This window comes from Phascolarctos cinereus, unplaced genomic scaffold, assembly GCF_003287225.1.
Source record: "Phascolarctos cinereus isolate Bilbo 61053 unplaced genomic scaffold, phaCin_HiC Scaffold_5;HRSCAF=322, whole genome shotgun sequence".
Classification (NCBI taxonomy): Eukaryota; Metazoa; Chordata; class Mammalia; order Diprotodontia; family Phascolarctidae; genus Phascolarctos; species Phascolarctos cinereus.
This window is the reverse complement of record NW_027555958.1, coordinates 297,617,814-297,629,474: the sequence shown is the minus strand read 5'-3', so window position 1 is coordinate 297,629,474 and position 11,661 is coordinate 297,617,814. Positions and strand designations below refer to the sequence as shown.

General features: G+C 44.0%; 1 protein-coding gene across 2 annotated transcripts; it reads right to left on the bottom strand.

The window, feature by feature from the left end:
* Positions 1-171: 171 nt before the first annotated feature.
* SNF8 (SNF8 subunit of ESCRT-II) lies at positions 172-9,210 on the bottom strand. 2 transcript variants are annotated; one of them, XM_020997415.2, is made up of 8 exons: positions 9,049-9,210; positions 8,753-8,803; positions 6,727-6,865; positions 6,011-6,115; positions 4,506-4,578; positions 3,413-3,554; positions 2,442-2,516; positions 172-401 (listed from the first exon to the last, which is right to left on the bottom strand). In XM_020997415.2, exons 1-8 carry the CDS (start codon positions 9,100-9,102, stop codon positions 264-266), a joined length of 777 nt encoding a protein of 258 aa, XP_020853074.1. In that variant the 5' UTR covers positions 9,103-9,210; the 3' UTR covers positions 172-263. The 2 variants fall into 2 exon arrangements, with proteins under 2 accessions (XP_020853074.1, XP_020853075.1); XM_020997416.2 differs by lacking the exons at positions 8,753-8,803; positions 9,049-9,210 and adding an exon at positions 8,557-8,647.
* Between the last annotated feature and the right edge of the window lie 2,451 nt (positions 9,211-11,661).

Here is an 11,661-nt window from a genome sequence, read left to right as displayed (position 1 = left end):
GAACTTCTAATTTTGTTCTACCTCTTTCATAGTTACTGTTAGGATAATAGTATTTTGAAAAACAAAAAAGAATATAAAAGTGCTAGGAATGACAACAGTTACAAGAACCTCCACTAATAGAAAACCTTAGGTATTAAAAAATCGTTGAGGAAGAGTGGCAACTTGGGACCGTTTTCTTACAAAAATGTTTATTGTTCAGGCTTCCTTGGTAGATCTTGCCCGGTCTTCCTCCATTCTTCCCACAGGTCTGCTTCCTCCTAGAGTCAGGGGAGGGCCTCCCTGGCTTCCTCAGCTGTGATTTCCTGGGAGTACAGGTCTGTGAAGAGAGCTGGCAGCCAGTAGTGTGCCTCCCCTGGAGCCTGCAGGTCCAGCCAGGCCAGCCCTTCTTTCAGTAGGTGCTCCTAGGGATAGAATAGATGAGTTTATATGGAAAAGATGGGTTTTGGAGGCTCTAAGACACAGCAGGCAAAGACTGCATTATGAGAAACACAATCTAGAAAAAGAGGAGGAAAGCACACCCTGGTCAGAACACAGAATGCAGTGTGACATTCTAGGTCCCAAATTTTATGAAAGACATTGAACAGCTAGATCCTATCTAGAGGAGGGCAGTCAGGGGGCTGAGGATGACTAGAGACTCTGCTATACAAGACTCATTTGAAGAACAGAGAGAGGGAAGATGGACAAGACTGCTGTCTTCAAGAGTTTGGAGAGCAAGTATGGAGGGAAATTAGATGCTCTGCTTGGCCCCAAAGGCTAGAATTGGGAAGTACTGAATGGAAGTTGCAGAGAGGAAATTTCATTCTATATAATGGAAAAACTTCTGAACAATCTGATCTGTTCAAAGTGGAATGAGCATCCTTGGGTGGTAGTGGGTTCCTCATTATTGGAGGCCTTCAGGAGGTGGCTGGTGACCACTTGGCAGGATGTTATAGTGGGAAGGGAGCTGGAACAGTCTCTAGACACAGTGCAGGAAGGAGCCACAGCCAAATTGAAATCTCCTTTTGCTTCAATGGGGTTTTTCACCCTAAACGATGCAGATGAGTGCCTTCACCACACTCATTGTACCTTCTACCTGCTTACTCCATGGTCTGAAATTATCTGTTTGGCTTTGTTCCTTAACCAAAGTGCAGAGAAAATGTCCTCTTATTTGCCTGGGTCATGGGAGGGAAATGAGGACTGGTCTTAGCATGAGATATTAGAAAGATCATGAAGTGATGGGACAACATAAGTTGCCTGAGATCACAGAGGAAGTTAATCTTGTTTATCAGCAAAACTGGAATAATCCCTGTCCTTACTACCTCACTGTATACTCCCAGTCTAGCTGGGGGGTAGGAATAGACCAGTTGATATTTGTATTATACTTGGAGGTTTACGATGGACTTTCCTTACAACAACCTGGTAAAGTAGATAGTGTAAGTATTACTGCCTTACCTCAGTTACAGATGGGGAAACTAAAGCCTGAGGTGTAATGACTTGCCCAGATACATAAGTAGTAGTAGAAGCAGGATTTGAACCCGTGTCCTTTGATTTTAAATTCAGTGCTCTTTCTACCGTACCAAAAGATGTGTAGAAAGTGCTCTGAAGAGGTAAAAAGTGATATACAAATGCTTGCAGGAGGAAGAGAAGAGGGCAGGACTGTACATCCTAGAGATGGATCTTGAGGTCAGTTGATTTAGTCTCCTGCCTTCCAGTACTATCATCATCAACTGCATTTTATAGATGATCTCTCTGGGGCCCACGGATGTTAGTTAATTGGCTTGTCAAAAATCAGCCACCTAATTAGTGGTAGAGACTAAAACCCAGGACATTCATAGAAAATTTTATTACACATATAAACTAACACCTATGCTGTGTAATGATATATACTGTTAATTCCCTTTCTTCTTAAGACAATGTTCCAATATATACACATGCACACACAGACACACATACACATAACACACACAAAATTTAGGTAATCTGACAGTTCAGTCAGGCTTCCCAAGGACCAAGAGAGGTCCCCCAGTAGCAACCTGCCTTCCTGTACACACTGTAAGTTACATAGTAATCCTAGCCCAAGGAAGGTATTGTCCGCATTTATTTCCTTGGAGTAACAGTTCTTAACCTTTTTTGTGTCATGACCCTCTTTGGCAGTCTGGTGAAGCCTACAGATCCTTTCTCAGAATGTTTTTTAAATGCAAATACACACAAACATACAAAAAAGAAAGCAATTCTATTAAAATAGCTATAAAATACTAAAAAGGAACATTCAGAGCCCCTGCCTTGGAGAAATATTAATCACCACTAGTGAAAACAGAATGACCACCATAAGAAAGGGGCCAATGGACAATCCGTAAGGACTCTATTGCTACTCTTCCTCAAAATGAACTAAAAGGATGAGTTCTCTGCTTTGCATGGTACTTCTGGGGCCCATCTCTCCTAACCATTCTAAGCACACTTACCAGCACTTGCCGAGCTCTCTCTGTCTCCCATTTGAGACTTGCTTTGATCTCACTGACTGTCACGTAACCATTTTTCTGGAGGAAGAACATGGTCCGATCAGCAGGGACTGTCTGCTTTCCCCTGACCCCCCCACCTGGCACAATGCTTTCCCCACTCTATCCCAGGAAAAAGGACTTGGATTATACTGGAGGTAGAGAAAATGGTAACTGGGCATAGCCCAAGCAGCAGTGTGTGTGTTGAGTTCATTCCAGAGTTAGAAAGGTCAAGTCCCAGGAAGGGTAAGAGTAAGATGATGAGCAAAATGTTGGCTAGTTTTGTTCTGGGAGTTTGAATGGCCAGTTATACTACAACTTGGATCAATTTACTTTTTTTAGGGACAAATTGGGGAGGGGACCATTCAGATGGCTGGTTATGGTCTCATCTAATATATTCCACCCACAAGAAATTTTTGCCTCTTAGCTAGTATTTACAAATAATTTATCATTTAAAAAAAAGTATTTAGAGCTAGAAGGGACCGTAAGGGCCAGGTCCAATTCCTTCATTTTACACATAAGAATGCTGAGGCCCAGGGTCACACAATAATAAGCACCAGGTCTGGACAACAAAGGCAGTGTGCTCTCTGAACTGTCCCCGGGGGCAGTTTGGTTTAGTGGCCTTGATTCTTGAAGCTGACACTGCAGCCTATGTGATCCCAGCCAAGTCACAACCCCTCATGCTGTAGGTGGCTCCCCTCCCCTAAGATAGAAATTGCAGATAAGGGATTGTCAAGGAAGTCTCCTTACCCAGGCAGAGGTCCAGGTCCAGACCCTATCCTTTATGTACCTGTTACCTGAGTAACTGACTCTTGGTTAAAAAACTTGATGAGTGTGGAGAGGAGGAATACAAGGAGAAATGGGGCAGCTGAGGTGTTTGGAGCTGTCTCCTTTCACCTCTGTGACCCTGCAGGAGCTGGGGAGGAGGGGGAAGGTACCTCTGCTAGCTGCAGCACCACAGTATGATCCATGTTGAGCTCAGCTGGAACCGACTGGACCAGGTAAGTGCCTCCCACAGGAATGATGCTGAAGCCAGTGCCCAGGGCCTTCAGTTTCTTGATGGCTCGGATGAGGTCATCTCTGAGTTGGGGGAGAAGTGATCCAAGGGCACTTGAATGACAACACCAACCACTCCTACCCCTTTAGTACTGCCCCCAGTTTGCTAGTGTGAAAGCATGAAAGAAAGAACCCCAAATATTCCAGAGCTAGAGATTTCAATCCTGTTACTCCACTCAGCAAAGAATCCAAACTTCTATCTCTACTCCCTCCCCTGGCCTTCAAAGAAGGCATCTTTGACCAGTCGTGGAGAAGGGAGGTCAGGGTCTGCTGGTGTGCTTACTCTAATCCCTCAGGATTGTTGTTATAAGAGCTGCTTGAGCCTCATCCATTTACACTCTCTTCATTCACAGTCGATGAGCAGTGGGTCTGAGTAGTATGTATGGCTAGCAATCCTTTATTGTTCCCTTCTTTTCTGAAGATCTATTGCTCCATGCTCTCATACTTGGGGGCTGGCTCCTTGGGAACCTACCATATATCACTATGTATAATACACAATCACCCTCTTATCCTCCCCCAAATTAAAGTCAGGAATATTTTAGGTCAAGGGAGTCTTGAAATGGGGACCATAAACTTGTGTTTTTAAAAATATTTTGTTAACTTATTTCAGTATAATTAGTCTCCTTTGTAATCTTATGTATTTATTTTATTAATTTAAAAACATTATTCTAAGCAGGGCTCCATTGGCTTCACCAGAATGCCAAAGGGGAAACACAAAAAAAGGTTAAAAATGTTTGTCTCAGGTCAACTAAGTCAATTTACATCCCATGCCAAATTTATCTTTTTTCCTTTATATCTTTATACCTCCCCAGTCTACTTTGCCAGAAATTATATGGACAGTAAGACATGAAGGTATCCAGCAGTTAGCCAAGCTATTTTTCAACTTTACATAAGACTGGACTTGAACCCAAAGTGATTATATTTATCTCTAAAGAATTCTGCCTCATCCCCAAAGGAATGGAAGGAAATACCTACTGGCTGACATCCTGAGCAAACTTGCCCCTTCCCTTCAACACCTGCTGGTGTAGTTCCTCCAGAGTGATCAGACCTAAAGGGATGGGACAGTACAAATCAGATGAAGAGAATCCCTGTATAAGCAGTGGCCATTCACAAGAGTCACACCCAATTACTGAACTTGGGCCTAAATATATCCCCTAAGGTGCTGAATTCCTTTTGCCCTTCTCCCCCACAAATAATCAACCACGAGTAGATAACAGGAACATGCCAATAGGTTTGAAGCATTTTTTAAGGATCTCAGGACTTGAGAATAGAAAATTAAAGATAGTCTGTCCTCCAAAAAGTACAAAGTCTTTTACTGACACTAAGGCCTTACCCATTCATAGCCAACAGATATACAGGTATTTTGGCTATCGTAACTAACTTAGTGGATCAGGACCTGGCTTTCAAGTCAGAAGGAGTTGAGTTCAAGTTCTGACTCTGATATATACTAACTGTGTAATCCTGTGCAAGTACCTGAACCTCAATGCTCTAGGCCAGGGTTGGGGAACCTGCAGCCTCAAGGCCACATATGGCCCTCTAGATCCTCAAGTGAGGCCCTTTGACTGAATCCAAACTTCACAGAACAAATCCCCTTAATAAAAGGTCGTTTGTTCTGTAAAACTTGGACTCAGTCAAAAGGCCACACCCAAGGACCTAGAAGGCTACATGTGGCATCAAGGCTGCAGGTTCCCTACCCCTGCTCTAGGCAGTACTCCTAAGACTACAAGGTGTAAAGAAGGGGCTAACCTGCACCTATTTATTCACTGAGGAGTTTCCTATACCAATAAAATCCCAGGTCCAAGTCCAGACTGCTATCCTAACCAACTTATGCACAGTTAATCCAATGTGGTAAACACCTGGGGGCTTTTTGGAAGCCTCTGTGCCCTTAGCAGTTTCGCAGTTTTTGAATTGATTATTTTGTCACATGGCTGGCAGCTTGACAGCTAAGCCAGCATGGCAGGACTGACAGTCCTTTTATTATCAATTGGGAAGTTTGCCCAGAAAGATTAAATCACTTTTTCTAGGTTATAGAGCATGTCATGGTTTCCAAGCCTGACCCTACAACCTAGGCCTCTTCCCCTCAACAACTAGAGATCAGACTGTTAGGCCATGAAGAGCAAAAGATATTATCCCCTATCCTTAGATGTGGAAACCTGTCATGGATTCAATTAAAATGGATTGACTAAGCCTTCAAAACAGTTTCTTTAAGAATTGATCACGGGCAGCTAGATGGTACAGTGAAGAGTACTGGCCCTGGAGTCAGGAGGAGTTCAAATCCGGCCTCAGACACTTGACACTTACTAGCTGTGTGACCCTGGGAAAGTCACTTAACTCCATTGCCTGCTCCCGGCCCCCCCCCAAAAAAAAACAAAAGAAAGAAAGAACTGATCAGCAGGGACATGGATGAGATGAACCTGAGAAGCAAAGTAGCCTAAGTGTTCGTGGTTTGCCCACCTCTTCTTCCCAGTGGAGGACCTCACCTCCATTCCGATGCTTCAGTGCCAGGCACACCTCAATAATCTGAACACCCAGTTCATAATAAAAGTCTCCAACACCCAGCATCTCAGACCAAAATCCTTTTCCAGCTAAAAGAAGGAAGCAGAAAAGGCACGGTTATTCTGCTACTCCCGCAATCCTCTCTTCAAAATTACTCTCCAATAAGAAGCCTTTCTTTAACTCTTGATCACTCCTTAACTCAATAACCCTAAAACATTTATATGGTGGTCCCCACTACTAGATAAGCAAAGCAATATAGATGATTTTAAAAATCATTTCTATTTGGCTTGGAATGTACTGCATGAACACAGTGGATGTCCCCTCCTAATTCTATATGGCTTAGATATGTGTGAAAATGAGTTTGCCTTCTGTAAGCATACAAAGACAGACTGATAGAAGAGGTGACCTGGAAAATGCTGATGAAGAGTAATGAAGGGATGATATTAAAAAATCTGATGATAATCCATAAATAGTAATGACAAGCAACCCACCTAGTCTACACCACAATCTATTTTTTCTCTATTAAGCTGACAGTTTCTTTAGGCCAGGAACTGTCTTTTCCCCATCTGTTGAAGAGCTCTTTAAGGGAGATAGCCTCTGGTTCTTCCCAGAAGGCATCAGTTAATAATGACCCCCTAACTGATACCCTTCTCTTCTGAAATTCTGAGGTGTAGTGGAACCCCTAGGGGTAATGCCTTACAGGCCAAGGGGTCAACCCCAATGGTAGCACACATGTCTTGGAACTGCAACCGGAACTGAGGATTCTTTCGGATTTCTTGCTTGTGTTTACTGGCAAATTCTTCCAAGTTGGTCTTAAACATGTCCAGCTGCTTTGACATCTGCGGAAGGGACACAGGGGAATATGAAGGGCAGCCCAGTTAAGCAGCAGGCAGGTGTCAACATTTGGACCCTAGAGACTGAGGGAAGGTTGAAAGTACCTAGAAGAATCCATCTTCTGTTCCTCTTACCTGTCTTCCTCCTCCTCTTTACTCCTATCTAACTGCCATGGGAAGAAATGAGCCTCTGGCTTGTTATAAGATATAAGATTCAATTGGTAAAAATATTTTAGATACATGGAGTTTACAAGACTGATAAGTCAAAGGGAACACTAAATTTAGGCGTGATCTAAGGGGTAAGGGTATTTTTGACTGCTAAGGTTGATGGGGTGCTTGTACTCGGACCCCACTTCCAAGATCATATTTCTCCCTAGCCTCAAGGCACCATCTCTGACAGTTTTCTCCCTTGCCCAAACACCCTATCCCTGGCAATAAGTCATGGGTGGGCCTGGGTGAGACAAACTATCTCTCCCTGTTACAAGAACAAGCTGACCTCTGTAGAATTTCCCGTGTACTATCTTATATCAACAAAACTATCATGTACTGATTCTCAGTTATTGTATATGATCCAGAGGTCAAGTTACAGACATAACAGACCAAAAACATACCCTTTAGAAATCCTCTTTCCCCCCCCATTTCCAGTAGTGAATGATGCCTATGAGTAAGGTTGTATGTTATCGCCTAATTAGCATACTTGGAACACAATCCACTGCTTTTCCTACATAAGCTTTAGTATCATTCCTGTTAGGCTGCAGGTTCCTTGAGAATCCTTGCCCAACGTATAGCATAACAATAAATTTTTGCCACCTGGACTTAAAGAATGCTTGAGTCTGTGAATTCATTCCAGACAACCCTGTCCTGTACTCCACTCCTTGAAGGGTCTAAACCACTCAGACAGCAACAAGGCCACATAAAAACAAGTTGGGAATTATATCTTCTTTTGTATTATACATATTTCTTTTGCTGTAGCTTTTACCCTGCCAGCAGAAAAAACTAGTTCATTTCCCAAGCTGACCTCCCCCAAAATAAATTAGTTTGATCCTTTCTTAAGCATGTTTGGAAATTTTGATTGATTTACACCTGTTGTCTCCTTTACGAGTCAGAATTTCGTGGCAGCAAAGAGTAACAAATGTGAAGTGCTTTGCAAACCTTAAATTCATATATAAATGATAGCTTACGAAGATTAGAAATGGCTTTTGTTTTATATACGTTATAGTATTTCTGGCCTGCAAAGTTCATGATACTTTTGTGGGTACCTCTGTGTATGTATGTGTGTAATTAGTATGTAACAAATGTCTATCATTTTAATAATATTTTTACATATTAGGAAATGTACAAATCCTCCCCACCCAACACCCATATTATCTCCTTCCTTTCCCACAATCTTGTAATCCTCATGAGATAATGAATGAGGAATAATGATAATAAAACTGACTTGCCCAAATCTTTCTGAACTGCGATTTTCTGGACTACCTCTCCAATTTTAAAGGAAAAGTGGTGACCGTATGTAAAAAGAGTCCCCCTTTTTGGCGGAAGGAGGGAGGAGGCATTAGAGATTAAGGGACTTGCTCAGGGTGAGGCCGGATTTGAACTGACTCCAGTGCCGGGGCTCTATCTACTGAATCACCTAGCTGCCCTGAGAGTCTCCTTTTGGAAAGTTAGATGAAAGCAAAAGCTTGGACCCCGGAACTCACCAACTTCTCAGCTTGTAACTGAGCGAGCTAAACCAGCCTCCTCCCTTGTTGTAGTGGAAAGAGCCCTGGGTTCAAAGTCAGAGGACTTGGATTAAGGACCTGGTCATCATCTGTAAAAAGAAAGCCTTGGACTAAATGGTCTCCAAGGTCCCTTCCAGCTTCAAATTCTGTGACCTTATGACCCCAACCAGCTCACCTGGGCCAGCTGGTCCTCGGCCAAGACAGTGCCCCGTTCCTTATATTTGGCCTGTGGGAGAATAACATTAGGATGAGCCTGGGGGATGGGGGGTTTGGGGTTCGGGGTCCCCTCCCAGCCTGGGGTAACCGGCACCGGAAAAGCAGAAAGTGACGGGGCAGAGGCCTGATTTGGGGACCGCCGGGCACAGGGATGAAGGGTCCAGGCTGCGGAGATGGGGTGAGATGGGGGTGCCTGGCTTCGGGGACGCGAGCACGAATGGGGAGCTCAGCTCCCGAGAGGCCCGGGGGAGTCACCTCAGCCAGCTTCTTCTTGGCGATGGCGCCAGCGCCCACCCCGCGGCGGTGCATCCCTGCTAGCCCGCCGGCCCCCGGCAGCCCCCCACTCAGGGGATCCGCCGTGAGCCGCTCAACCAGGAAGTGCCAGCTCTGCGCGTCATCTCCCCGCGCCGGAAGAGAGGACGCGCAGCTTCCGGCAGCCGGCTGCGCCGCGCACCCCGCCTCGCTCTTTGCGCGTGGCGAGTCGGCCCTTCGGCTTAGCCCCGCGGGCACTGGCCTTGCCTTCTTCCTGTGCACACAATGAACCCCAATTTGTTCTTTTACCCTTTCACTGATTAATTTGTTCTTTCTTTCCTTCCTTCCTTCCTTCCTTCCTTCCTTCCTTCCTTCCTTCCTTCCACGACATGGAGGTCGTGGCCTGTCACAGTTGGAAAACATCATCTGGTCCCGCCCCCTTTTTTACAGATGAGGAATCTGAGGTCCATAGACGTGAACTGACTTGTCTAAGGCCAAGAAGGGTGTTAAGTGGGAGACCTAGGATTTGAACCCAGATTCTCTAACTCCCAAATTAGAGACCTGATGTTTGCAAAAAGCAGTTAGATGTCACAGCAGATAAAGAGCCTGGTCCGGAGTAAGGAAGACCTGAGTTTCTATTCTGTATCACTAGTTGCGACCCTGGGCAAGTCACTTAACATTATTCGCCTCAATTTCCTCATCTGTAAAATGAGCTGGAGAAGGAAATAGCAAACCATTCCAGTATCTTTGCCAAAAACAAAAGAAAACAAACAAAAAAGCACCCCACCCAAAACCAAAAACAAATGAGGCCCAACACGACTGAAAACAAATTTCTAAAAAGGATACAAAGAAACTAAACTGCTAGCAAGGAGCTAGATAAATACTATCTGGTGGTAACTATGTTACGAAGGAGGAGGCGATAAGAGAGCCCCTGGTGAAGGGGCTGTAAGAAATCAGACAGAAGAGAAGACTTTCACATCTGAGTGGGCTGGTGGGAGTGTCTGGGAAGGATTCATGGGAGAAGAGATGCTTGAGCTGGGGGAGTTCAATCCAAGTATGGTGGAAGTCTTGGCAAAAGGCAGAATTAGAATAAGACCCAGGTGGGTAAAAGACAAAATAACTCAGGTTTGGTTGAAACAGACTGCTTGACAGGCAAAATTATGAAAGGAGGTTTGAACCAAATTGTAGCCAACCCTGAGGAGTTTGCCCACTAAAGTATAATCTCCTCAGCCTTACATTCAAGAAACTCTGTAATATGAAAAATAATAGTAACAAATTTAAATAACATTTTAAAATTTGTAAGGCATTTTCCATGCATTATCTCATTTGATCCTCACAACGAGGAAGGTACTATTATTATCCCCATTTTACAAGTGAGGAAACTGAGGCAAACAGCCATTAAGTAACTTTCACAGGGTCACATAGCTTGTAATTATCCAAGGTTGAATTCAAACCCATGGCTTCTAAACTTCAAGTTTTGGTACTTCTTTGAGGAATGATTTGAGAAAGATTGGATTGTAAAAGGTATAGACTGCTCACCAATGGGCACAGTGTCTGTGGGGAAGAGTGGACAAACCTTTACAAAAACCTAGCTATGAGGCATGTGTGCCTGGAGTAACTCATAACTCTGGACCACAGGCCTGAATGCTGTTCTGTATCACGTGTCCTCTGCTTCTCTTCTGAGCCTTCCTATCCAATCTGCTGGACAAAGCTGCTGCTCTGCTCTTCTTGGCCACTGAAGCAGTGCCAAGCTCTATTAGTAATGCAGCATCATTACACTTTTTCACTGAAATGATATCCCTGAGGCCAGGACCTATAATGCTGGGCGCTAAATATATTTCAGGGATAAGCACTCCTTTAAGCCAGAGAACTGAAAAGTTCTCTGGGGCTTGAAGAATATCTGTCTTTCAGATAATAAGAGGACGGTAGAGAACACATCAAGCCCTTCGGAGGTTTCCCCTCTCTAGTCTGTAGATGGCGCTAGAGGGCAATTAGCCAGCCAGCTCTTCACATGAGGGAAGGATTTTGTTTTTGCACCAATCAGTTCCCAGAGCATCTGCAGGGTTTTTCTGCCCTCGGTAAGCTCTTGAACTCTAGATGGGGCTAAAGAGCAGCAAGCCTAGTCAGCTCTTCATGGCAGCAAGAGTTCTTCTCCAGTGGGCTTTCAGCAGCTGCAGAGCCTGCTGGCCTCTAGTTAGTTCTCTCAGCTGACTCAGCTTGAAGCAGCTGCTCTTATCATCTGATTCTTCTCTGGTTTGTTTCTCTCTTGGTGACTATTGTATCTTCTCATTCTTCTGATCTCTGGCTTCTCCTTTCTTCTCTTATTGCTTCTAATGCCTCAAATTTGTGCCTTGTGCCTACCTTAGATTGATAAATCCAGAGTCCATATTTTTATCAGCCATAATGTGATCAGTCAGTCAATAAATAGTTATTAAGTGTCTACTATGTGTCAGACCCCTGTCCTAAGTGCTGGGATATAAAGAAAGGTTAAAAGACACTTCCTACTCTTGAGGAGCTCACAACCTAATGGGGGAGACAACATGCAAACAACTATTTACAAACAAACTACATATAGAGCAAATTGGAAATTATCAACAGAGGGAAGGCACTGGAATT

Excerpts from the sequence above, each read along its gene's own strand:
- SNF8 (XM_020997415.2), bottom strand. The coding sequence starts at position 9,102 with ATGCACCGCCGCGGGGTGGGCGCTGGCGCCATCGCCAAGAAGAAGCTG. Across the intron at positions 6,866-8,752 it reads CCGAGGACCAGCTGGCCCAG|ATGTCAAAGCAGCTGGACAT; the intron begins GTGAGCTGGTTG and ends TCCCTTCCGCAG. Across the intron at positions 4,579-6,010 it reads ACTGAAGCATCGGAATGGAG|GTCTGATCACTCTGGAGGAA; the intron begins GTGAGGTCCTCC and ends CCATCCCTTTAG.